The sequence below is a fragment of the Fringilla coelebs genome (genome assembly GCF_963513975.1).
Source record: "Fringilla coelebs genome assembly, chromosome: Z".
Lineage (NCBI taxonomy): Eukaryota > Metazoa > Chordata > Aves > Passeriformes > Fringillidae > Fringilla > Fringilla coelebs.
The window spans coordinates 39,510,590-39,538,080 of NC_140031.1; the positions used below are offsets into that span (position 1 = coordinate 39,510,590).

General features: G+C 37.5%; 1 protein-coding gene across 3 annotated transcripts in view; it reads left to right on the forward strand.

The window, feature by feature from the left end:
* Nucleotides 1–234: 234 nt before the first annotated feature.
* LRRC2 (leucine rich repeat containing 2) overlaps nt 235–27,491 on the forward strand; it is a 77,813-nt gene continuing 50,556 nt past the window's right edge. Inside the window, exons 1-5 of one of the 3 annotated variants that reach the window (XM_084225722.1) lie at nt 316–369; nt 983–1,080; nt 1,968–2,053; nt 12,048–12,194; nt 23,830–24,037. In XM_084225722.1, the coding sequence (XP_084081848.1) occupies nt 12,070–12,194; nt 23,830–24,037 (333 nt within the window). In that variant the 5' untranslated portion in view covers nt 316–369; nt 983–1,080; nt 1,968–2,053; nt 12,048–12,069. Of the gene's footprint in view, nt 370–982; nt 1,081–1,967; nt 2,054–12,047; nt 12,195–23,829; nt 24,038–27,491 lie in introns of all 3 variants that reach the window. The other 2 variants (XM_084225721.1, XM_084225720.1) reach the window with 2 other exon arrangements.

Sequence of the window (27,491 nt, forward strand, 5' to 3'; positions counted from 1 at the left end):
TCAGAGTGTATATGCATTTTTCTTTTACTCTCCTTGCCCTTTTCCAACAAATATACATAAGTATGAGTAATATTAGCTCTGTCACACTTCTCTTGATGCAAATGAGATGCTGTCCTAGCACTGTTGTTTCCATCCTGTGTTGACTCATGCAGTGCAGACACTTTATCCTGCCCGTGTAAGACCACAGATCATGTTATCACTTTACAAATATAGCATATTAGTATATCTGGAAGGCTAGTCACGCTGCAGGGTTCAAACAGATCTGGCTGGCCATGAGCTGTGCTATGCTATAAACAACCTCAGTGTCCCACATTGAATAACTGCAGAGCACACTCGGGAGCTCTGGACACTTGTGTTCTTTAGTAGTAGGTAAGTGACAGTTTTGCTGATTATTGTGTTTCTTCAGATAGGTGGGGTCAAGGTGAAAAATGGCAGGAAAAGTGAGAAGTAGCTATCAGGTTGCTCCTGTTGTGCTGCAGATCTTTAAAAACTAATGCATATGGGAAAAGCAGTTGAAACAGAGAGCATTTAGTCCAAGGCAGTAAGTTTGGTGGGTATCTTTAAAGAGAGTGAGATTCACCCCATGCATAGTTCCTGTAAATAGATTTACACTTGTGACAAATCAAAACTTTATAATTTAGGAAACCTTTCAAGTTCTACTCTGTGACTCAGTTATAATAAACCATCGCTATTTCATCTCAAGGACGTATGCTGGTGTGAGAATGATTTTCAATAAAAAAATGGTTTGAGAGGTCAGTCATTTATCTTTGCTGTCTGTCAAAATTTACAGTGGAATTTTAAAAAGAGTTATTGAACTTCAGTTTCTGAAGGTTACTTACAGTTAATCTAACTGGCATAGGAAATACAGCCTGCTACATCTTTTGAGAACACAGCCTATCATATAAAGTCAAATATTGTCATTATTGCTGTTGTTGCTGCCACAAGCATTTAGGTGCTATCATTGACATATTACTTTCTGTAGGTTAAGAGGTACTGACCAGCTCTCTTCCTCTGAACAGCAGCTAATTGAGCACAGTTTCAAGGATCAAGGATGGATGATAATGCTCATTAAGCAAACAGGTAGATCATACCAAAGAGTTTCACTCACTTTGCTCTCCTCAGACAAAGGTAAAAGTGGAGAATTATTCCAAAGGACGGTGTCCAGCTGTCAATGCCACCTGTGTCTCCTATCCACAGGCATGTGAAATTTTTGTGGGAAAGACTAAAGACACAGCTGTGGTGAGAGAACTGATTAAAATACAGATGCCACCTCATGACTGTATGGTGGGGTTTGGGCCATTAGAGCTAAAATAACTGCTGGAGTTAGTTGAAAGCAGCATCATCTCTTGCTTATCTATATTATTTACCATCTTAAATCACAGAATTTAACATCTTTGCAACTGGCTATAACTTTTACTCATTATACAACTAATGATCTTGTATCTAACGCTGGAAATAGGACTGCTGTAGGTCAGACACAGGTTTTTGTTCTCCTTCTGCAGTAGAGGCAGGTGACAGGATTGAATTCTTAGATCAATACATGCAAAATGCCCCACCCAGGGAGAAAAAGAAAATGATACATTTTGAGGGTTTTTAATTAGTGTCAGTTAGGACAGAGAGTCTAAAATAACATTTGTGGTGTGGTCATTCACAGAGACAGCTTCAGAGGCTGTACCCTCTAAGGGTACATGAAAAGTAAGTAAAAGTAGCCTCAATTCTCAGGAATTGTCCAGGAACCTTAAGATAAATAAGATGCCAATGAAACATTGTGTTAAAAACCACAATGGATGTGAAACAAGTTTTAGAAACCTGACAGTGTAATGCTATGTTTAATTAAGATAATCTAATCGTATATGAAAGCCTCAGTGTTTTGCTCAGTGACAAAGAATGCAAATTTATTTGCCATGGGTCTATGTATGAGAAGTTAAGGGGGATCTCTCTAATCAGCTCTTAAAACATGCTTTTAGTTTCCCAGGACTCTGTTGTATGCAGTCCAAGACAATTGTTTACACCTGCTGACTACAACTACATGCATAGATTCAACACCTTTATTGATATGTAATACACTTTTGAGCTGTTTTTCCTTTGATAAGAAACAACTTCAAAATACGTGCCCATTTCAAATACATCATCTCTCTCTCAGCCTTAAGAGAATTAGGCCTCTCCTCAGCAATACCCAGTGAAGAAAAAAAAAAAAAAAGGATTTTTGTCAGAGACATCAGTCCAGTGTTTCATTAGCTTCATTGTCAGTGGAAGAATAATTAGTCAGCTCACTGAAGTGCTAGGGGAATACATCTGTAATAAATCCCCTTGCATATGTAACATCTATCATGCTTGATGGCAAACATATTAGTGTTACAAGAGTTGAGAAAGTATAAGGAATATTGTAATTCAGCTGCTAATTAATCCATAATTAAAGACCTAATTAATGAATAACCCTGTGAAAAATTGTCTAAAAATCAAGACGTGAAGACTGCAGTGATAAAGAGGACTCTTGTTTGTGAGACTGGTTAATTTACATCTAGAATAGGAGCTGATTAATGAAAACTGTCAGTAAAGCATTATGTTGTACCACTGGACAAAGAGAAATATGCACATAAGAATGTGTGGAAACCAAGTTCAGCTCTTGCATATCTGTTTTTTAATTTTATAGTGTTCATAGCTATTTTTACCTAAGATATAATGAGCAGGTTGATGAAAAGATATATTTTCTCTTAGCTGGGGTATGTAAACAATGCAAAAGTTATTTATTTGTGTATGAAAGAGGCTAACGTCAGATTCTATTCATAAATGTCTTTTCTATGAAGTAGCTAAAGAAGAAAACTAAAAAAAGACCTTAATTCATCAAAGCGTTCATGATTAAGCTCCGTGATACAGAAAGACACTAATTTCTGAAATTAACTACACTGAAAGTTGGACTAATTAATAGCTTGAAAGTGTCACTGTCTGTCTGTGTTTGTTTATGTAGGAGCCAGCTGGCTGAGACTGTACTCTTGAGAGAACAGGAAGGAACATTTCAAACTCCCAAAACATCTGGGCTCATGTCCAGGTGTCAGGACTGCCTTCTCCAGCCCTGGAGCAGATTGTCCCTTTCCTCTCGTATTTATTCTGTGCTGTAGCTACATTTATTGGCTCTCTGGGGACCCAGGCCTCCAGGGGGACACCCGCTGTGAACCACTGCATTGCCCTGCCCACATATTCCCCAGGACCCAGCAATCACACGCATGCATGCATATGTGCTCGGAAACACAATCCATCTTGGATCCCAGACCTCAAACTCTTGCTGTCAAATCTGCACTTTTGGCGAGACCAGTGACAGCTAAACCAACCAAATTAACAGGAAGGATAATTCCCTGCTGGTGTAGAACAATAAGAGATTGTTACTAGAAGCAAAACAAGGTAGAGAAGAGCAACTTCCCACTTTGCGGTCCTCTCCCACTCCTCAAGCATCACAGAGAAGCTCTACCTCACTTACAAGCTGTGCTCAGTTAGCAAAATACACTTGTATAGGGTGAACATTGCCACAATCTCTATTGCTCTTTCAATCACAGCATGTTTCTCTAATTTAATCTTTTCCTGATAACATAAAAAATGTGTTCAGTTGCTATCCAAATGTCAGGTTTCTTCTGAATTATTTAAAAACTTGAGAGATAAATGACTTGATGATTCCAAAGCACAGCGTGAGTGAAGTTATTTCCTAAGAAATTATTTGCAGCATTGGTAGGAAATATTTCACTCATATTTTCCCCCATGTAATCCTGCCAGTAATACTCATTAGAGTGCAGCAGATCTCCCACAGTGATTATCTGAAAGAAAAAGGGCCCAAGTGGGCCAAGTTGTTAAGCAAATTGAAGAAACCAAAACATTAATAATTTAATAACTCACGTAAAACAGCACAGGAAAGTATACACAGTGCAGTGTTTTAGGACAACCAGGTGCCATGTGAAATCTGGAGAGCTGTTAACAGAGACTAATACTGGCTGTATCTGTAGTATCAAAACTATTTTGGACTCTTTCAGACTCAAGATTCAGCTCTTGTTCTACAGAATATTGTGCACACAGAAGTTGGCCAGCATTAACACTAATCTCAGCTACGTTCAGAGAACTTTTTTCAAACTCTACTATAATAAAGCCAATGCAATTTTGACTTATCACTGGCTGTATTCTACCCACTGCAGAGAAGACAGATAATATTGGTAAACAGGGAGGAGCTGTAGAAGAGTTTGGTACAGTTAATCTCGGCAGACCACAGAGTCATCATAGCTAAGAATACTTCTCTTGTGCTCCACTACTTTTCTCTTCAAACAAGACCTTGCTTTGTCTTTTTTTTTTCTTTTTTTTAGGTAGTATGCTTTTCAAGGTATTTACTCATTGATTGCATTGATTGATCTATCTCAGATGCTGAGATAAGTGCAGAAAGGTTGAAAACTGTTCTTTCAGTGAAGTAGCTGATTTGAAAAGCACTTTTTATCTGTGGAAGGCCTTCCATCCAGAATTCAGTGTTCCTTTTAGCTCATATTTCCTTAAATTCTTTTTTGAAGATCAGGTAGTCCATGGCACCTTGTGGTGCAAGTGCAGGGGATGGAGATGAAATTCCTTCAGCATTAAACACCAGGAGCTGCCAAAAGGCATCCTAATTTTGAAACTTAGTTGCCTCCAGTGTCCTCCATTCTCAGGCTGGTGGCGCTTCTAGAGGTATTGAAAGTCATAAATTTCCCCCTTCATTTCCCCCTTCAGCCAAGGGGGGAAAAAAAAGAAAAAAAAAAAAAAGGAATCAAATGTAATCAAATGCCTGCTCAGGATTCAGAGGTCAAGTGGAAGCAAACACAGGTAGTCATGAGATCACTGGCTGCTATCAAAGATGGCTGTGGTAGCATCTGTGGTAAACAAGGGTTGGAGATATCAGTAGCTGAAGGGAGCAAGGGCATTTAAGGCACAGCATACTAAACCTCTCCAGTTTTACTGAAGACATATGAAGTATGAGTATATTTGTAACAAAGACATGAATAACAATAAATAAAAAATAATAAAGACTACAGATATTACAAGGTAGTTATCTTCTTTTCCATCCATATTTTCCACATCTTGCTGAAAGATTCTGTTTTAGAGCTTCTGAGTACTCCTACTATTTAAAAAAGAATATATGAAAGAGATGCTGGAGACCAGTCTGCCTACTTTTAGGTGAATTTATACAATAAAATAAAATAAATGATAATATAAATGATAAAATAAAAATAATCCATGCAGATACTTAGGCAGATGCTTTTACTAGCAATAATATTTGACATTAATATAAAATCATTTAAATAAAAGCATATGATGAATATCATCCCTAATATTATGGTGTTTTGCCAGTTAATCCTCCAAATGCTTAAGAGCATCCAAATGCTCCGAATGCTCAATATCATTATACACATGAGGACTGTGTTTGATTTTAATTGGCCTATTTATAGATACATTTAAATGAATAAAGTTTCTGCAAGATTAAGGAAAGGTGTTTTCTTTTTTCTAAGAACAGAAATTGCACACAAGTGTCTGGAAAGGCAGTTTTTCTGCTCTATGTGTGTAGGGATAGTTCACAGCAATAGGGCACCCAAACCCAAACATTGGCAACAAGTGAATGCTCTTACAGACAAGCATTTCTTCTCACCTCAGCTGCCCCAGAGAAGTGGCAGATTATTAAATAAATTCACATGGTAAGAAGATGGGTCTTGTTGTTGAGATGGGGTCTGCAACAGGAAGAGTCAGAGAGAATTCCTTTGTAGGGGAGGGGCTTGGTAATGTTTTCTAGTGAAGGCACAGGACCCTGCAACGATGAAATTGAGAATATTTTGCAGGCTATTGTATCTTGAACTGATAGTACGTCCCTGGGGAGAGAAAGAATCTGTGGTTTATGATGTAGAAGGAAAATTCTAGTTACACAGATTCCTGTGATTTCCTTATTGATGAAAACAGGGACAAAGTTGACATAACCTGCTGGTTAACTAAGAGGCACAAAGGCCATGGTGTTCAAAGGGACTTTTTTATTCTCCCTCCTCCTAAAAAAAGCACAGAGAGCAGGAAGGAGTGAAGCAAAAAAATTTTCTTTCCTCTGTTAATAATATAAATTTCTCTGGTTACAAACTCTCATATCACCTTGCCAAGTAATGCAATGCTTAATAAAAAAAGCGCTATTTTAAAAATTATGACATTATTTATTTATTTATTTGTTTGTTTATTTATTTGTTTATTAAATTACCTAAAAGTATTTCCTTAAATTAATGTGTAGCTGCTTCTGAAGGGAAAATCTTAGAATAGCAAAAAAAAAAAAAAAAAAAAAAAAAGTATCCTGAATGTCCAGCTCTGTTTCTGAGCTAATCATTACAAAGAAGACAAGATCAGCTTGACTTCCTGGTATGTTGCCTTTTAAGGATATTGATTAAGGTCTTGCAGATAACTTCTTGGGAGGTGTAAATGGCTAGGGATAACATTATTTACTTCCATAGATAGACACAGAGAACTAGTTTCTCCATATGTGATTCTCTTGTAAATGACATTGCCTTCTTTTTGCGTTCTTGAATCCCTTTTCCCCTGGAAAGTGCTGTACGTTAATTACCAAATATTACTGAATAGCCTTGTTTTGTGGCCTCTCTCACTAATAACTTAAAAGATGGATAAATGTTATAACCATGCCTCATCTAAGAAAGGTGTGCTGATGATCTGCAGCATAATTTAGATGTAGATGTTACTCAAGTCAAGATGACTTTGAGTGGCAAACTCAGTGTAGTTATGAAGTAAGGTCATGACTGCTTTTGTGGTCAGGACTTGTCCTTAATGAAGGCAAGGTTGCCTGTTTCTTGGGTAAGAAATAATTTTTTGTTTTTCATTTACTGCCATATGTGGGGGTGAGGCACACCTCACAAGTATGACAAAAGCCTCTGCTCAATGATCATGTGTAAGTATGGGATGAGAAAGAAGCAATGCTGAATTACAAAATGATGGGGAAATTGAAAGAGGACAGGTCCTGCTGGACTGTATGACTTCTTTGCGCAGACCAGTAGGATGAGGTAACCTCTAGAGGTCCTTTCTAACTTCACTGTAGTTTCTGACAATGAACAAAACGATAACAGTGATTCCCTGTGAATAGCCCAAGTATGGGAGGAAACATAGTTGTGTTCCTAGTTGAAGCTAAGTTAGAAAGAAGTGTATGATTGAGATTTTTCTCTATCTGAATGTAGCTTATCACCTGTGAATAACAGATGATAGTTTTGAGTTTTCCTCTACAGGCCTAATCTGATGTTTGGAAGAAAGAAACTGCTGTGTGTGCATTTGAATATGTATTTCTAGAAATCGAAATAATTATTAGTAGTTCTTCTGTGATAAATTCTCGCCATTCATGAGTAGGTATCATGAGGAACCTATACTTTGTATCAGTTAAGCATAGCTTCAGCCAGTTTTACTTCCGGGGCAATATCTCATCATTAGGAAAATGACAGTGTTTGAATTTTGCCAAATACATATTCTGCCATCATGCTTGATACTTCATGCCCATTTTTTAGACAAGGATATAGGATAAAGCAACAGCCCTGTGGGGATTGCTAGGTGACCTTTTCAGAGTTGTAGATGTCAAAAAGCATTTCACATTTGTCCTGATACATATTTCTAAAGCCTTAGTCACCCTGTAATCTGATCAGGATTTGTGGCTTTGCTCCTTCTGAAGAGATTAATTCTGAGGCATTATGATGGACAGCTCTCACATCCCACCCAAGTTTGTCCTCTGCTTGGTTTTACCGTGGAAGAAAGCCTCACAATGCCTTGCCGCTTAGTGCTACATGTGAGTAAAAGCTGTATGTGGGTAAAAGCAATATGTGGATAAAATGAACTTTTCCAACCTAGTGTTTAATAAATCAGTGTCTCAATAAAGAACGGATTACTTAACCTGTGAGACAGGAAGGTGAGAAACGAGTCAAGGAAAAGGAATGCTTTCACAGTCTATTCAGACTGTCTGTTGATTAAGGCCATCTAGTTCCAACAGAGGTCAAGTGTCCAGCTGCAACTTCACTGTCTCGCAACAATTCAGTTTCTGCAACAGCCTTCTACCAAAACACACTTCTATGAATTGGTCTATTAAAATGAATTAGACCCTGCATAGTGTCTGCTGGTCTGCAGTTACTGTGAGGGGTGAAGTCCTTGTCACTGGGTTTCTTTCTTCTGTAGGCAGAGGTGAACATTTTATTTTATGAGGTAAACCATTCCTGTAAATTAGTAGTAAATATGTTTTAGAAGGACAAACCTTTCCACAGAGAATAAGGTCACTGTTTTAATTACACTGTTTTAATGGGGTTTTGACTCAGCTGCTGTCAGCTGTTAGTTCCAGATAGGTTAGGAACTATTTTTGCCTCATTTTAAGGGCTAGCAAAGAAAAACAAGCAAGAGATGCAGCTTTATGAACAACAAAGATAACATTTTATATAAACATCTTATCGTACAGAAGACCATGTAAATAGAATGATACTGGTCTCTGACCAGTTTTGAGCCAATACTTGTTGGTATTTGAGAGGGCCTTTCTGACTGAGATGACTAATAAGGTGAGCAGGTAGGTACCTTTGCTCTGGATGAACCTATGCATAATTCTTTTTAGTCCATGCTGTGCATGTTCCAGAGGACATGAGGGTGTTTTCCTGGCTCAAAATAAATTGTTCTTTTATATGCTATGTACTACAGAGGGATATGTGGGTGAAAGGGGGTGAAAGAGAAAAGGGACAGTTGCAAAGTTACAGGGGAAAAAATACAGAGGGGAGAATAATTTCCCCTTTGTCCTCAACAGAAGGACAGATAATAAATAGCCCCAGCTGAAGGACGCAATGCTTGGTAAAAATGATCACAAGGAGGATTGCTCTTTAACTGATAAGTAGCTGGTCAAGAAGAGTTTTCTTCTACTGTTTATTTTTTTTACCCCTAAGCTTATAAATGGTATAATAAATGTGTTCTCTAATAAAACCTCACACAGCGTTTAAACAACTGACTTTCCTCTGTTGGTAATCCAGCTACAGTTTATGAGAGCCAGTATATTGTGATGATTGTATCCCCACTAGTGACTCTCAGTAAGAAAGTATAGTTCCACCTCTTTCATCAAGATTTGTTTGTGCACTTGCATTAGAGATTTAGTAGGTGATTAGTTTCCTCTGCTGGTACTGCACCACTGTAAGGCACACCATCTTGTAAGTCATGCTGTGTTTCACACAGACAACCATAGAATGGCTTGGGTTGGACAGGACCTTAAAGATCATCCAGTTTTAGGACAGGGATACCTTTCACTGGACTGGGTTGCTCAGACCCCCATCCAGCCTGCTCTTGGCTATGGGTAGGTAATCCACAGCTTCTCTGGGCAACATGTTCCAGTGCCTCACCACTCTCACAGTAAAGAGCATCTTCAAAATATCTAATCTAAACCATCTCTTTCAGTTTGAATCCATTCCCCTTTGTCATATCATTACATGCTCTCTCCACCTTTCCTGTAGGCTTCCTCCAGGTACTGGACAGTTATAATTACCCCAAAGCCTTTTCTCCTCCAGGCTGGATTCTCCCAGTCTTTTCTCAAAGGAGAGGCTTTCCATCCCTTTAGTCATCCTGGTGGTCCTTCTCTAGACTAGCTCCAACAGGTCCATGTCTTTCCTGTGCTGAGGAATGTAGAGGAGGATGCAACACTGCAGGTTGAGTCCTCATGAGAGTGGAGTAGAAGGGAAGAATCCCCTCCCTCAGCTGCTGACCATGCCTTTTGATGCACTCCAGGACACGTTTGGCTTTCTGGGCTGGCAGTGCCCATGGCTGGGTCATGTCCAGCCTCTCACCCACCAGCACCCCCAAGTCCTTCTGGGCAGGGCTGCTCTCCAAATGTTCATCCCCCAGCCTGTGTTTTAAGGGGTTGTCCTGATCCAGGTACAGCACCTCGGCCTTGGTCTCCTTGCACTTAGTGCAGCAAGTTGCACTTGTGCCAAGTGGGAAAGTGGAAAAATAAGTGGGAAATTCCCATAGGCCAACTTCTCAAGCTTGTCCAGGTCCCTCTGTATTGCATCTCATCTTTCAGGTGTATCAACACCACTCAGCTTGGTGTCCTCTACAAATTTACTGAGAGTGCACTTAACCCTTTTGTGTGTGTCAAGAAGGAAGATGCTGAATAGTACTGGTGCCAATACAGACTCTTCTGGGACACCACTTGTCCCTGATGTCCATCAGGACTCTGAGCTACTGACCACTACCCTCTAGACGTGACTGTCAGGCCATTTCCTTGCCCATCCTACAGCCCTGATGGTGAATCCATGTCTTGCCAAATTAGAGAGAAAGACATTGTGGGGGACTGTGTCAAAGGCTTTTCAGAAGTCCAGATAGATGACAGCTGTAGCCTTTCCCTTGTCCACTGGTGTAGTCCCTCCAACATAGAAGGCCACTGGGTTGGTAAGGCAAGAGTTGCCCCTAGTGAAGCCCTGCTGGCTATCCCAAATCATCTTCCTGTTCTCTTTGTGCCTTAGCATAGCTAGTAGGATGATCTGTTCCAGGACCTTCCCAGGTGCAGAGGTGAGGCTGACAGTTTGGTAATGCCCAAGGTCCTCCTTTCTAACTTTTTTAAAGATGGCTGCAGTGTTTCTCTTTTTCCACTCACCAGGGACTTCCCTTGACTTCCATGACTCTCTGGATATCAGGGAGATTAGCTTGTCAGCTACATCAGCCAGTTCCCTCAGAACTCTGATATGCATCCCACCTGGTCCCAAAAATGTATGTATTTTCAGGTTCCTCAGATGGTCATGAAACTGATCTTGTGGGATGAAGTTTTCTCTTTCAGTCTGCATCCTGCAGTCCATCCAGTCAAGAAGGGTGGTAAAAGAGGTTGCCATTAAAGAATGAGTAACTAAACTTTCTCTTTGTCCATTGTTACCAGTTTTCCAGCATTTTTTATCAGAAGAGGTATATATTCTTTGAGCATCCTTTTCTGGCTGACATCAGCTCTTAACTGCATGGAATCTGATACACTGATACCAAGTCTTTGACTGTTGGAATGTGTTTCCATAGGTGTTGTGGTTTAGGAATGGTATTCTTCAAGTTAGTGTTCCTTCTCAGTACACACCAGACAATGTGCCTGCCTTCCCCTTTAGCAGGATCAAGAGAAGAATGGAGGCACAAAAAGTAAAGACCATGGGTTGAGCTAAGCATGATTTAGTGGAAATAGCAATGAAATAAAAAAATTAAACAGTCACAACAATACTAATAGTGTACAGGACAGGTGAATGATTCACATGTGATTGCTCATTATGACCTGGCATTATCTGACTGTGCACTCCAGCAAAGTGAAAAAGGCAGGTGTGACTACCTCACCATGTGCTAAGGTGAAGAACCTCAGGGTCCTGGCCATGACCCTCCTGGCTGCCGCAAAGTCAACCCTGTTGACTGGCCAGGATGTTAGTAAGTGAGGACCATGACATGTCCACCAAACCTTCCCTGTGTCTCTGCCTTTGGTGAATTTTTTTGTGTGTTATGGGGCTGGACTTTTGATACCTTTCACCGATAAGCAGATACTTATGGGAACAGAGGAATTTCACAAATTCCATTGAAACAGGATAGCTTGAGGTCATAAAGATCAATACACAACAACTACAGATGAAGTGCTTTTGCATGATTTAAAATGAATAAATTCTTTATGAGCATTCATTTTAATATTAGTCACAGAAATTATTAAAAATGCAAAGCCTTTAAAGCTATTTTCATCAGTGTTACTTAATCAAACCAGTATTTTTTTGCAACTCTGTCTTCATCTTGAAAAGGAAAAAATGTAAGGAATACAAAAAATTCAATGTGCAGCTGTTGCCATGGATTTTATGTAGAAGTGAATTGTATGCTACATTGATTACTGCCAGCACAAAACCCTAGATAAATTAGGTAAGATGGAAAACATACTATGTTAATATTTCTTATGACTTCAGCTCTTTTCCCCAGATAATTTTAATGAAACTTGATAGTTTGGAGCTTTATTTTTCTCATTATTCCTTTTTCTGAAAAATTGGCTTGTTTTTGCAGGAGAAGCTTAATGTCAAAAATATGGGGCATCAGGTGATAATATTTGACTTTTCTGTCATAAGAGGACTGTGGGAAACTCGAGTTAAGAAGAACAAAGAACGTCAGAGGAAGGAGAAAGAAAGATTAGAACAAAGTGCATTGGAGAAGTAAGACAACTTTTGTGTTATTAATTTTAACCAAATCTGTTTTTATTATCCACTAACACTGCCATATACTAAATATAATAAATAGAAATATATGTAACAAATATGATGAATACACGAAAAAATAATTGTTGATTATTAAAATTTTGGGGCTTGGGTTTGATTTTAATGACATCTTACTTCCTTTCCTCACATGATAGTAAGAGAAATGAAGCACAAACAGTACTTATGTTTTATTAGTTTCTGCTCTTTCCTATGTACATTGTGCTATATTAAAGATATATTTTGTTTACCATAGACATAAATTGAAGAGAAAAATAACATATGTTTGTACCTTTCTATTTTAATATACTGCATAAAAGTAGGGATTATTAATTATAGAATTAGTGAACATATGCTCACAAGTTTCAGTAGTAAGAAATACTTTAACTATTTTTGTTGTGTTGAGAGAAGAAAGAAAAGGAGTTAAAAAAGTGGACATATTCAATTTTTTCTGAATAGGTAGTGCCAAAGAGAATAAGAGTTATTAAGTTATTTTTTCTTGGGGTATTAAAGAAGGCTTTGATTATAATGCTTGAACCCAATAATAATTTTGTTTTTTTTATTATACTGAATTCATTTTTTCTTTAAGTGATGTTTTGTTTCCATAAGACCCTGTTAAATGTTAAACTGCATTGGTAAGTTTGAAAGCATAGGACTTAGCAATTTCCTCCCTCTGAGAAGAGAAAAAAATAGAAAACACGTTCTGTTTTAAAAATAAAATACACAGGGTTAAACAGTGCCTTTGTTTAAGAACATAATTGTATTGAACCTTTGTGTGGTGTTTCAGTGCTCTCAGGATACCCTCACTAGTAGATTCTCACTGCCAGGGCAGCTGCACTGGCAACAGAACAGGTGGTCTAGGAGGAGACCAGGGTCATACAGAGTCTGACTGTCCTTTCTGCAGGACCTTTCTCTTCAAAACAGCCATAGCAGCAGTCTTGGTCTTCCCACCTCCACCAAAGCTTACAATAAAACCTGCAATCCTAACAAAAACAGAAAAAAAAAAAGAAAAAAAAAAGTTTATCCTTCAGACTGAATTCTCTAGCAAGTATAAGCATTCTTTTTGTGTGAGCTGTGTCCTGGTTTCAACTAGGATAGAGTTAGTTTTCTTCTTAGTAACTGGTACAGTGCTGTGTTTTGGATTTAGTATGAGAATAATGTTGATAACACGCTGTTGTTTGAATTGTTGCTAAGTAGTGCTTATGCTAAGCCAAGGACTTTCCAGTGTCTCATTCTCTGGTAGTGAGGGACTGAACAAAGAGCTGACAGGGAGCACAGCCAGGACAGCTGACCTGAACGTGATATTCCATACCATAGAACTTAATTCTCGCTATATAAATTGGTGGAATTGGCCAGAAGTGAGTGATATTGTTTCTCAGAAATCAACTAGCAGCATGTCAGCAGGTCAGGAGCAGTTGTATTTGACACAATTTATTTATCTTGGGTTTTCTTTCTCTTTTTTCATTGTTATTATTGCAATGAATATTAATATTAATAGTATTGTTATATTTTACTTTGTTTCTATTATTAAGATATTCTTAACTCAATGCAGAAGTGTTACTTTTTTATCCTGATTCTTCTGCTCATCCTGCTGGGAGGTTGGGGAGTAAATGTTGGTGTGGTACTTGGTTACCATCTGGGGTTAAACCATGACTGCTGAGAGATGGATGTTTGCTGTTTCCCTGATGGTAGAAAACACAAGTGAAAGGACTTGGGATCCAACTTAATCAAACCTTATTTCTAGTGTGGACAACATGTCAACATCCCCCAGCCACCTTTTTTTTGTTTTTTTGTTTTGGTTTTCTGTGGTGCAGAAGATAACTTTTGAGTTCCCTAGTACAAAAGCAAATGATGCATGGTAAGTTCTCTCTGTAAGATGGAAAATGGGCAGCCTTATGTTCTTTGAGGTAGCTAATTTGATCTCCCATGGCTTTTGTCAGTAGCATATATTAAGAATAAGTTCTTACAGTGACTTTTCTTTTCCATGAAACCAATGCATTCTCCCTGCTTTTTCTGCCTGTGGTTAATTATTGTAAACATACTTCTATATGAAAGAGTGGAGCTTCACTGCTTTTTCTGCATTTTTTCCACTGATGTCCAAATTAATTCTCTTATCTTCCCGTACCACTCAAAGATAGGAAATTTGAGATATAATGCAGAGAAATAAGAATTCCCAGGTGCACTTGCTGCATGTGCAAAGGATCTTTTTCTTCCTTGATATTGCAATTTGTGCATTGTACTTTGTTTAGCTGTGTGTCTTTGTGCACTCAGATTGCTTTCCAGTTAGTTCTACTTGTAGAGCTCCTGGAGAAAAAGGAGGAAATTCATTAGACTTTGTCTCCTGAGTATGAGTGATCAGTATAACAACCACTGAAATAAATGGCAAAGTTCATGTTCATTCTCATGGTGCAGGACTTATAGAATAATGTTCAAAGTAATAAGAATATTAGTAATAATATGCCAAATTCACTTAAAAGGAAATCCTCTTTGTTTTATGAGGTGTGCAGTGACCACTGGCATTTAGGTCCTAAATGTCAGCTCACAAGTTATTTCTTATGTGCTTTTCAGTGCTCTCAAATGTCGGACCAAAAATATGAGAAGACTTTGCTGATTTTTAGCTTGAAAGTCTAGATAAAATTGTATTTCTAATTAAATAATAGAAATAATGTTTCCATGTATATACATTTCATTATTTTATGGAGTTCTGCATTGACTAAATTCAGGTATCATACTTAGGGTTTGAAATTTTACTATTGTCAGGTATGTCCACTGAAATCAATGTAAGTTCCTATTGCGCCACAGTAAGAAAGTATTTTGATCCAAAATGATAATTCCTAAAAGACGTTTAGAGAGGAAACTTTCATGAAATGAAGACTACATTCTAGCGTTTAAGGCTCTAGATAGACACTTTTGTCAGAAGTCAGAGTGATTTCTTAAGTAGTGTTGAAATTAATAGAGTTTCTCTGCAAATGCAGTCAAAAACAGAGTTTGGAATCTGGCCTTTGGGGCTGGTTTTTTTTTTTTTTTTTGGTTGTTGTTTTTTTAAACAAAGCAAAGCAAAACAAAACAAAATAAAACATAACAAAACATAACAAAACAAAACAAAACAGAACAAAACCAGTTTTCCTCAAAAAGGTTATAATTTGCTAATGCCTTTGAGATTCCTTTATATGCTGTTTTACTATGCAAAATGACCTGATAATGTGCACTGAAACGTAGCATGTATTATTCGAGGACAAACTCCTAGAAAGCCTCTAGGGAGCTCTGTTTGTCTTGGAGCAAGGTAATTTAGTTCATGCAGCCTCATTGAACAATACCTTGTAAGATAATTTTTGACTGAAGATTTTCTTCAGAGGAAAATCCTACAAATGAATGAAAAGCTTCAGCTGACCGTTAATGGTGAGGTTTTGAAAGATCTGTTTACAAGGCAGATGTTTAAGCAACTGGCCAGTGAAAGCTAATTCTATACAACCAACTACTGAGAATACTGGCCTTCTGAGGTACTGGTATCAGATAAATTTTCTTTATGGGTTTAATTCAGTCCTCTGTTTCCTCTTTGGTTTTGTGGGACTGTGAAAGTGTGGCAGTTTAAAGTGTGGCACGTAAACCAACAACTGAATATAAAGGAAAAAGAAATGGAACAGTGTTGGGTAGGCTTATTTTCATCTTATGTCATCTTCTTGATCCTGTCAGACAAGCCCATTTGAAATCTCCCCTAGGATATGAACCACAAACTGTTATAAAAAGGGTGTACTGTCTGGAGATTTCCTATATGTTTATGAAAGTGCATATTATGGAGAGAAATGTGTGTTTATAGCACTGTTTTATACTTAATCTTCTAGATTCTTGTAGTGGTGGTCTTTTATTAAAACCATCTTTTATTGTTCCCTAAAATCCTGAATGCTGTCAGATGACCTTGATGTGGTATGACGATTCTCCTCATTGAGATTTCTTTTTTTACTTGTTTTCTTTTTTCTCCTTTTATTTTATTTTTTTTTTTTTTTAGGGAAAAAGAGTGAATGTTTGCAGTTAGGGTTTTTTTTTTTCAGGGATGGCAACATGTTTGTCATTTGTGTGAGAAGTAGGTAAGATAAATCTGAAGGCTAACAAATTAAACATTCCAGTGAGGAAATGCCAGAGCTGTTTGCCCAGATTAGCTATCTGAATCTTTGCTGTGAAATGGCACAGTCTTCTTTGTCCACCAACAAACATGCAGCAAAAATAAAAGTTTGTTCAGCTATCTCTTCTGCTGTCTCTTGTCCAAAAATTTCTTCTCAAAGTCTGGATAATTCAATGTGCGTGTATTATTTCTTGAGTTATATACTTCCTGAATATTAAAAATAAAAAGCAACAAGAAAACTACACTTTGCAGGCAGACTGACTTTTTTGCCCAGAGAGTTTGCATGTTTAAAAAAAAAAAAATTGTCTCTATCTCTCTGCCAAACTTCAGTGTTATAACTCTATTTGTACCTTAACTAAGATTGTATTTGTTATGTTTATCTTTATTCTCCTACTCAATACTCAATGCAGAACTTTTTCCAAGCTAGTCTAAAACTGGAGCTGGCAGTCGTTTGGCTGCAAGCACAAATTGCAGTCAACAATTTTGGTTTCAATCTGCAGCACTAATAAAAATACTAAGTTATTTGCCTTTGTTTGTAGGCACTTGTGCATACAGACCATGTGTCTAAAGTAATGCACAGAAGTGCATTGTAAGATAAAAGCTGATGTTCAGCCACAATCCTTTAAATTGCATGGAAGAGCCCGGCAGTGGTACTGAAATTGAATCAATCCGATTGAATTTGGAGCAAATATTACTCATCCATCAGGAATATTATTCTGGGCTGAGCTCCAGTTCTACTGTGATGGTCTTCTAAAAATTCCATAGGATTATTTACTGATCCTATGCAGCTAGTGGCTCTGATTTAAACATTGCTCAGGAGTTCTAAACTGGCGTCGCCATGTAGTGTCCCAGTCAATCCTTATGCCCTGGTTTAGAGGAAATAGTGCCATCTAATGAAACTTCCTTTCCTTACCTAGGAACCACAGCTTTCCTCCAGGGCTTCTAATCAGACATTGAGCAGAGCGTACCTGTTGAAGGAAGAGCAATTGAAAGAAACCCAGTGACTCCTCATTTTCTTTGATGGCTCTAAAATCCCTAACCATGCATGCTTCTTACAAAGGTGGTTGCTCCTTTGAAAGGGCCAATCACTGAGTTTATTCCAGAGTAATTTTTTGCATCAGTTTAATTAGATTCATTATTTTGTTGGAGAAAATAAAATTTCAAGAAGGGAGTTACCATGTCCTTGAAAATAAATATATATAGTAACAATGGAAAATATATGCCGTGAATCTTTTTTCTGAAGGTGCATTCCAATAGTGAAGCAGAATTTGTGAAATGATCACCCGAAGAGGAACATAGCACTAACCAAAATGAAAATACTTGAATCTTCTATTTCCCTGCTGATCCTGTTTCTATAACTGTAATGTAGTGTCCTGAAAGCTTACTCTAAAAAGGCAATATATTGGAAAATAACTTGCCACAGTAAAATTCTCTATACCACATACATCTGCCTTAGCGACAGGTGTGCTTTTGTGCTACAGATATATAGGTATGAAACTTAATTTTCCTCGTTTTTTTTTGTTTTGACAAACATAAGCAGCATGCAACCAGCCTTTTTTAAAATTAGGGGAACTATTTGTATGATTGAAGAGGAAATACTATAACAGTTAGCTGAGTTGGAACCTTACATCTCATCTGGGCCCTTTGTCCAAGAAAAATATTTTTCATGTTCATAATCCCACCTAAATTAGGCTTGACTTTACTGTCTTCATTTTTCTTACTATTGAAAATAATTGGGTTTTTTAAAATCTGACTTTAACTGTTTGATCAAGGCCTAGAGGAAGATGAAAATATTTTTTTCTTAAATAGTATTAAAAAGACATAAACTTCAGGAGAGCTGTAGTTTTGTAACTTATTTGTCATATGTGGAAATGTGTTTCTGGAGTATCAGGAATCTTTAAAGTGTCAAGACCAGAAAAATAATTTCTTAAAAGTATATTAGTATTTAAAAGATTATTTTATTTGTGTGGATTTTTTTTTTCTTTTTGCCTCACTAGTTTAGAGGCCTTTTCTTTTAGATATCTTTCCTAAAGATTCATGTAATCGCCTCCTGATATCACAAACATTGTGGAAGTTCTGTATAATTTGAGGATTGTCACCAAATGAAGATTTTAAAAGGTCTTTATTTTCATAATGGTCCCTTAAAAAGTACCATCATCTCAATTTTTTGACAATGACAGAGCAGAATGACAACGATGTAGCCAAATATATCCCCTTGGTTTGGTCTCAACTGAACCTGCAAATTTACAGTTTTGTCATCTTTTCTTCATGATGCACACTGGCTTGATATAATTTGCAACTCCAGGCCAGTAAGCCTCATAGTGATTAATTTGGGTAGTGTGTAACTTGAGGGTAAGCCAGGTGTTGTAAATTATTAGACCCTTTGCCCTTGGGAAATAGAATGTTTTCATTCTGAGATGTACTGTACAAAATTATGCATTTTTGTTGCTCCATTATTAATTCACCTTCCATCTGTTCTAAATGTGCTTGTACACAATACCTGCATTCTTTAAAAGCCTATGAGAGCATGTTACCATAATTTAATGTATGAGAAAAGAGAAAATTTGACACAGGATTTCCATATCAGTGTGCAATATATATGCTGAATTCCCAAGTAGCTTTAATTTTCAACCCCTGTCTTTCTTCTGAGGTAAATCACTGACTGATTTGCTTAACAACCATTTTTGTTGTATATATCTTATTTTACTTAGCTAGCAATGACCTCCTGATTTTTGTGTTTTATATGTGTTATCAGCAGACTGTCAGAGGGCAGTTTGTTTTTTCAGCTTTAATGTAACTCCCTTCATGCCATTTTTTCAATTTGTTATTTTGGGAGAGTAAAATTTTAGACCTGAGTCTTCTACTCTAGTGCTCCTGGGGTCCACTTGACAGAGTCAGTGCTGATATGTTGTAATGCAACTTACTTTTTATTGGGTTAGACTTTTGATCTCTTATTTCTGTTGTTTAAGTTTCTGACATTCTTAGAATTTATACTGTCAGGAGTGAGTCAGTCATTTTTTGGGCTTGAAATAAGAGCAATGAACACAACCCCCTGCATTTTGTATTGCACTTTGTGCAATTTTTTTCAGTGCACTAAAGTATGCACTGAGTGAAATATTTATTGCTTTGATAGCAAATGAAGAAATTCCATGGAAATGAGAGGGTAGTAATGCAGAATTAAGCTTTACAGAAAACTCTGTCTGGAGGATTGGAGAATATGAGAAAGAGCAGAACAGCACTGGTAAGTAAAATTTGGAATATTTTAGAAAAAAATAATTCTATTTGTTTGATCCTATGGTCCTTATGGCTCCTGCCTCTTAATTGTTCAGATAATTTTGTTCTCTTCCTTGAAAGAGAACAAAATTCCTTCCCCATATCACTTCATTTCCTAAACGTACAGAGCTTTTATATCTATACAGCTATACTCAGTGGTACATAAGTTTTGGAACAAAATATGAGTAGGTGTTTTGGGACTGTTTATTTTTCCTTATAGTACATGGAAATACTGTTTTGCAGCTTTTCCTAGCAACCTCTTGCTATTCCAATATCCACACTCAGTTGTGTTGGCAGTTTCTGGGGTACAAATGACAGATTGAACAGTTAAAATCAACACTAAAAATTGAATTGGCTCATGTGTCAAAGCATCTGAAAGGTTTTTGAACTATCATGTCTGCTGATATGGAAAAGTCTGTCATCTGAGCGCTTCTAGACTGCAGCTGGTGGGGATACCCTTAGTAGGGCTGCCTGGTGAGGTCAGATGTTTGGATACTTCTCTCTCAATAGAAAATTTAGATATATTAGCAACAACTACATGATAGATCACAGCGTGGGCTAAGGAGCTGTATCTGCTTTAACCTGTTTTCTTGTTTTTGTCGTATCAAGTAAACTCAGACAATTTTTTGTGGAGATATTGTGAATAGCTGGTGGATTGTGCTAACACCGTGGCTGTGCTAACGCCTTTATCCACTCTAGGGACTCTCTGGGCTGAATGTTTTTACTGTCTGTCCGGTCTATTTTTTCTTAACTCACTTTTATATCACAGCTTGCTGTGGTAGGAAACATTCCACAATGCAGTAGATACCGAGATAAACTAGGAGATTTATTTCAAATATATTTTAGTATTCTCACACCTCCCTTATTGATACTTTTTAATACCAGGAATTCTTCCATAGGTTGAATTGTGAAGTACATCTTGATCTCTCTAATGAAAACTGAAGTCAAGAATGAGTAACATTTCAGCAGCTATCAATAACTTTTAGAACTATTCCTTTACTGCTCCTTTCATATTTTGAGAAGTTATTGTTCCCATCATCTTTGTGAAGCTTTCTTCATCTGATATGCTACAAAGCCTTTTCCTACTCATCTGTATACCTGCAGCAACTTCATATGCTTTTTGGGTGTTTATCAGCTCATGTTTCTTTCTAATTTTTTTCATTTGAAGGTAAATACAATTTTATATTTTAAAAAATATTTCTGTAATTTTTGAAATAAGGAACAAAGAGATCCTTACTGTCTTTTCCTTAGAGTACTCTTAGTCTGTGTTTGTCCTGTCTTCCTATAGTCTGTCAGCACTTTATTCAGTGAGCTACCTTTTAATCAACCTCACTGTTAATTCACCTCCTGAAATATTTGTAGAAGGTGGTTTTCTGTGCTTTCCCTTTATAAAGATGTCACTTAGGAATAAATACATTGCAGTCATTTTTACAGAAGGGGCTTTCTGCAGTTCTCTTATGTTCCATGTGTAGTGTGCTGCTCCTTGAAACTCTCCTCTGGTTGTCCCTCAGACTTGCTCCTCTGATGAATAGTTATATGTATTTTCCAAAAGTATAGAAAGTGCCTGCAGTGCGTCCCTGTGCTCTGTGTGTTTGCCATTGCTGTGCTCTCTGCTTCCAAATATTTCTAAAATTCCTTGAGATTTCTGAAAGTGCCATAGTGTACACAACTGTCTCAATACCTTTCTATCTAGGAATGCAGTTTTGCTCTCTAAAGGCTTTTTTGGATAGCATTAAGTCATCTATGACTTTTAATCTGTGCTACTATATTTCCATAAGAGTGCTCTGCACTGCCACTTCATACCTTGTTATGGGTGTCCAAAAATAATTTATTTCAACAAGATCTTGGGACAAGCTCCTTCCACCTAAGTTTGTAATGGGTTTCTTGCATGTGACTTCTTAAAACCAGACATTCTGATTTTAATCCTGACAAATCTGGGAGTCTTTTATGTTTGAGCCATGGCATTGGTGCATAGAGGCAAAGCAATTGATATCATCTACCTGGGCTTACACAAAGCATTCATGCTGTCTTGCATGCCATGTTTGACTCTAAATAGGGGGTCATGGATTTGAGGGATGGACTGTCTGGTGGATAAAAGTCCTGGCTGGATGGCCACATGCAAAATGTTGTAGCCGATGGATCAATGACCAAGTGGAGACCAGTGATGAGTGGTGTCCCTCAGGAGTCAGTGCTGGGGCCAATGCTGCTCAGTATCTTTGCTTTGGCAACACGGACAGTGGGATTGAGGGCACCCTCAGCAAGTTCACTGACAACACCAGGCTGTGTGGTGCAGTCATGCTGGAGGGCAGGGATGCCATCCAGAGGGACCCTGACAGGCTTGAGAGACGTGGTTGTGCAAAACTCATGAAATTCAACAAAGTGAAATGCAAGGTGCTACGCCTGGGTTGAGGTGATCCCAGCCATATTACAGGCTGAGCATGGAATTGATTGAGAGCAGCCCTGAGGAGAAGGGCTTGCAGGTGATATTTGACAAAAAACTAAACATGAGCCAGCAATGTGTGATCACAGTCCAGAAAGCAACTCCCTCCTGAGCATCAAAAGCAGGTCAAGGCAGGTGATTCTATCCCTCTGCTCTGCTCTTTTGGGACTCCACATCCAGCTCTGGTGCCCCCAAAATAAAGACAACATAGACTTGTTTGAGAAAGTCCAGGGGAGACCATGAAATTAATAAGAGGATTGGAGCATCTCACTTGTGAAGACAGGCTGAGAAAGTTTGGGTGGTTCAGCCTGAAGAAGAGAAAGTTGCTAGGAGATCTCATAGCAACCTTCCATTATCTGAAGAGGGGCTACAAGGAAGCCAGGGAGAGTCTGTTTGTCAGGAACTGTAGTGACAAGACAAGGGAGAATGGCTTCAAACTGAAAAGAGTAGGTTTAGACTAGATATTAGGAAGAAATTTTTTACTGAGAGGGTGATGAGGCACTGAAACAAGTTACTCATAGAGGCTGTGGATGTCCCATCCCTGGGAGTGTTCAAGGTTCATTTGTGACTGAGGGGAGAACTTGAGCAACCTGGTCTAGTGGAGAGTGTCCCTGACCATGGCAGTGGGGTTGGAATTAGATGATCTTCAGTGTTCCTGCCAACCCAAATAATTCTATTACTTCATGATTCTGTTTCATGTGACTTTTTTTTTTTTACATCCTAGCATTGTAGAGAAGAACTGCATGATTAAGTGGTAATATGTGTAAAGATTTTTTTACTTCCTATTTGAACTTTAAAAACTTGCATGTGTTTCCCTTTCTAGGACATAACGTATTTACTTTCTCTAGGGCTACTTTATCCTGAACTTTGTGTTCTTCTTAAGCTCCCAGTTTTCTTCAATCCTTTAGATCAAAATTTCTGCCAGAGGATGGAGATGGCATAAATGAGTGTTATGTACCACAGGATATAGATTTCAAAGTGTGAGGTCAAATTTATGATACAAGGGAGTCTTGTTTTGGTGTAAGAAAGGCAGGGTCTTGTTTTGATGTAAGAAGGGCATGCTTCTATTAATCAACCAGTTCTTTAATTGACTTAACTGAAATAAATCTCTCCTAACTAAAAACAGGAGCTCTTGACAATACTTAATTATATCAAATTGAATATGCTCCTGAAGTCATGAGAAAAATCTTACCTTGGAAGTGATGTAGAAGTTACACTGAAACTGAGTCTGCAATCAGTTGGCATGTGTTAACTTTACTTTTACTTTATTTTTAAGAGGATATTGGAGTAAAAATTAAAATAAATCATTATACTTGATCAAGAAAGGGCAGGGAAAACAGGTACCCCTTATGTTTTTTTTTTCCTTCAAAGAAAATGTTTTCCGATACCACCAGGTACTTGATTTTGTTTATGCATGTAATTTGTTCTGTGAGAATATGTTTCCTATCCTATCAAAATAAAGGGTATAATTTTTGCTCTTTTCTGTAACAATTTGCTCAGTCTCCACTTTTCTATTATTCCCTGGGTCTCACTGTTTTATAGTCAGTGAATGAAATCCTGATCACTTGAAATCTATACGTATGTCTAGAAAATCTTAGTGTAACTCCAGGAAATGCATATTTTCTTAGTATACTTACATAAAAAATAGCCAATACTTTAGATGAGTAATTATATTTAGTTAAGTACTTCTGCAAACACAGATTAAGCTTTAGAATTTACCTGCCATATTTTTTTCTCATAAGCATTTTTTGGCACTATTTCAGGATAAAACAGGAATGGAATTTTATACTAGAGTGCCGTAAGAAAGGTATTCCTCAATCAAAATACCTCAAGAATGGCTTTGTAGACATCAATGAGAAGAACCTGGACACCCATGGAAAGAATCAGCTCAAGAAGAATCATGCCTTGTCAGATGGAGTAAATAAAGAACAAGACAAGTTTATTTTTCAGCTTTCTGGAGAGCAGTGGACGGTAAATCTAATGGAAAATATGTTTCTGTTGGTGATGAGTTTGGGTTTCTTAATCCCACCCTTTTTATGGCAAATATGAAATTGATGCTTTTGCACAGTGTTAGAAGTGACCAAAGTATTTTCTACCTCAGCCTGAACTACTGGTTTAGTTTTCAGGTATGAGTATTTCAAATTCTCTGCTGATACATGTAATTCATCCCTCTCAAAAATTTTGGTATGGGCAATAATATTGCAATAAGGTCTTTTTCTCTAAAATTCCCCAGTGCATGAAGAGAGATGAAAATAATATTTCTTGGCTTATTGCTGTCTTCTACTAATCAGAGGTCTGTATTATTGCTCTAATGGTGTGATAACACTTTCTCAAGCTCTGCTCAGTTTAAAACTAATATTAGCATCAATCCACAAGGGTCCTATTGAAAAAAACCCACATTTGACTTGCAGATATGTCTGATGAGAAATAGCAGCTTGCAGGTAAGATATGAATTAGTGCTGGCTTGAAATTGAGCAAGTGGTGGGTTACAGCTAGTCTGAAGATTTCTAGAGTTGTAAAAGCTTTGATAGAAATGTATTTGGAGAAACATTATTAATGATAATGTGAAATTAAAATTTTGAATTTTTCATGTGGTTGTGTCATTCCAAAAAATAGAAGTCAAAACATTGATAAAAAAGCTAGATTTATTTTTTGATTGACCTGAAGTATAACTTTATCCTAGATTTGATCTTGAATCTCATTGTGTTTTCTTTTTCAGTTTTCATTTTTCGTTCTTGCTTTAATTTCCTTCTGAATAAACATACAATATTTGAAATTTCTGGGCTATAGAAAACCCTGATTCCCATTCAGCTCTCCTAAGGAGATTCTTTCTTCTACTGATACCAATCATTGACCTGATAGGACTGGTTGTTGGGGAGCTATCACATCTCTTCATTCAAGAACTTGGGATTTTGAAAGTGATGTTTAAGTTGTGGAGTCAAATACTGCATTCTTTTGGGTATTGTCAACCTTAGTTTAGAGGTACTTTAGGAAAAAAAAAACAAGAGAGAGATATTACAGCTCTTTAGACACTGATATAGCAGAACCTGCAAACATCCTGAATGCATCAGGGTGCAGAGAGTTGCGTAATTAGACTTTTCTGTTGCTTATTCCCTTTTGCCAAACCACTAAAATTTTGCTTTGTCACCATAAGCTAGGCTTTACATTAGGAGGCAAAATCAAACACGCATGCATTGTGCTGTTTTCCAGAATTTTTAATTTTAATTTGATGTTCTGAAAAACTCCACTTAAGAGAAATTGATATACTGTTATGTATATTATGACGCCTTGAGCCATACATTCCTATCCACCATGGGTTTTGATATCTTTCTATCAGATGCTCAGTGTGTCCGTATCAAACAGCCCTCAAGTCTCATTGTCCAGCTCTAGATAAAGTGGGTTTCCTGTTTCACCAACAATCTGTGACATAGTTAGATGTCTGCAGACAAAAATACAATCAGAGCTGATTTATTTAGATCAGTACTCCTGCAAAATTGAAATGTCACTTTCTAACAGATGAAAATTATTTTAAAATTGTGAAAACACATTTGACAAAGTGCTGAAAGAAGTGTATATCTACTTAGTGCAGAAATGTTGTAGTTTTTTACCCTTATACAAATCATACCACTTATTTTGCTTTTTAAAATCTGAACTGTTGCTTCTGATCCAAAGACAGAATCAGATACTATAGTCTTTTCTCCTATTACTTTCTCACAAAAAGAAAGTATTCACATTTAAGCAAAATGAATTTTCAGACTATAAAACCAATGCTGCACAGTCTGGCAATCTGCACATGAATAAAATCTGTGGACATATGACAGTTTTCTCAGAGAAGTCTGTATGTTACGTAGCTGGGGGCTGTGGTGTCAACTGAGGTTTAGTTTCTTTGGATGTGTTTTGCGCACAAATACATCTATGAGATGAAAGTTTCAGTGATTAAGCACTCAGGGACTTGGAGAAGTCAGAGTTGGGATTACCTGTGCAGATTTATGGGCACATAACAAGCTGGATTTGCTGTTGACTGGCCACTTACCATTGGCAACAGCAAACAGCACAGTCCTGCAAAGTATCCATTTGGGGACGAGCTGCTGAATCTTCTATCTTCCTTTTAGCTGATAAGTATTTCTATTATGTTTCCCCTTTTCTCCCATCAATGAAGCAGTAATATATCCTCTAGACAGTTGATAGCTAAATCTGAGTAGGTTGTTGGTGTGACTTAGAGGTTTAATTTTGAGAACAAGGCTTGCTTCTGAGCTATACCATTTCTTTTTATGGATGCTGGGAAGCTAAGTCACACAGAGGAGTAATCCTCAGCATAGGGATGTGGTTTTAGCACATCGTTTTCATAGGTCTCAATGTCAGAGTGCCCAGACTGTCTAGATGCTAAAAATGTAGCCTGTTTAGAAAGAAGCTGCTGCTTTGTGCTCCATATTCATATAGCATCTGGCTCACTGATTCTGCATTGTTGAGTAGGAGGTTAAAAAGGGAATTTGTAAAATACTCTATGATGGAATCATGGAATTGTTTAGGCTGGAGAAGACCCCTAAGTTCATTCAGACAAACTATTAACCTAGCAGTTGAGATATGTAGTCATTGCCTTTGGTCATGCTTCAGCAGAAGCCCCATGAGGCTGTCTGGCACCTGGAGAACATGGTCTCTCTTTATCTCTGAGGATACCCTGCATAGCCAGAGTACTTGCAGATATGTAAATATATTTACCCAGTCACAAGAAATTGGGATAACTTGGGTAAATATTTTGAAAATAATCTGGGTTGTGCCTTTTTGAAAATAACGTCAGACCCTCTTCTGAGAACCCTAGTAAAGGTGAAAATCAGAGCAGATCACATCTTTTGAATTCCTAATTGGAATTCCTTCCTTTGAGACTTCGTGTCACTTTTTTCCCCACCTCTCAAATATCATTGATATGATAATGTATTTTCATCAGGTGGAGACCCACTGTTCCTTGTAAAGTAATTATTTTAACGCATCTGAGAAAAGATAAAGCTCTTTGACAGCAACAAAATAGTAAGGGAAAAAAGGGTAATAATTTTGTAATAATTAGCCTTTAACACTTCCTGGTATATTCCTGCTTTTAGTGTTCACAACTATAGGCCTCCTTAAAGGCATGTATGTCTTTGAAGAAGATGAATAGAATGAGTGATTTATGGATTTAAAGCCAAGGAATTATGACACAGTGTTAAAGTAGACAAGGGAGAAGTGCAGTTTGTGCTTTTAACAAAGCTAGAGTGACAGTGAGATCAGTGAAAAGAGACTGGAAATAAGAAGAATCAAGTACAAATCAGGTTTTCTTAGAAGAAAGAATAACAGTCTTAAACATGATACAGCTAGCACTGGGCATGGCTTGAAAGGGATAAGTACAGAAATGAAAACTATTTTGATTCCAGGAAAACAAAAGGAGAAAATG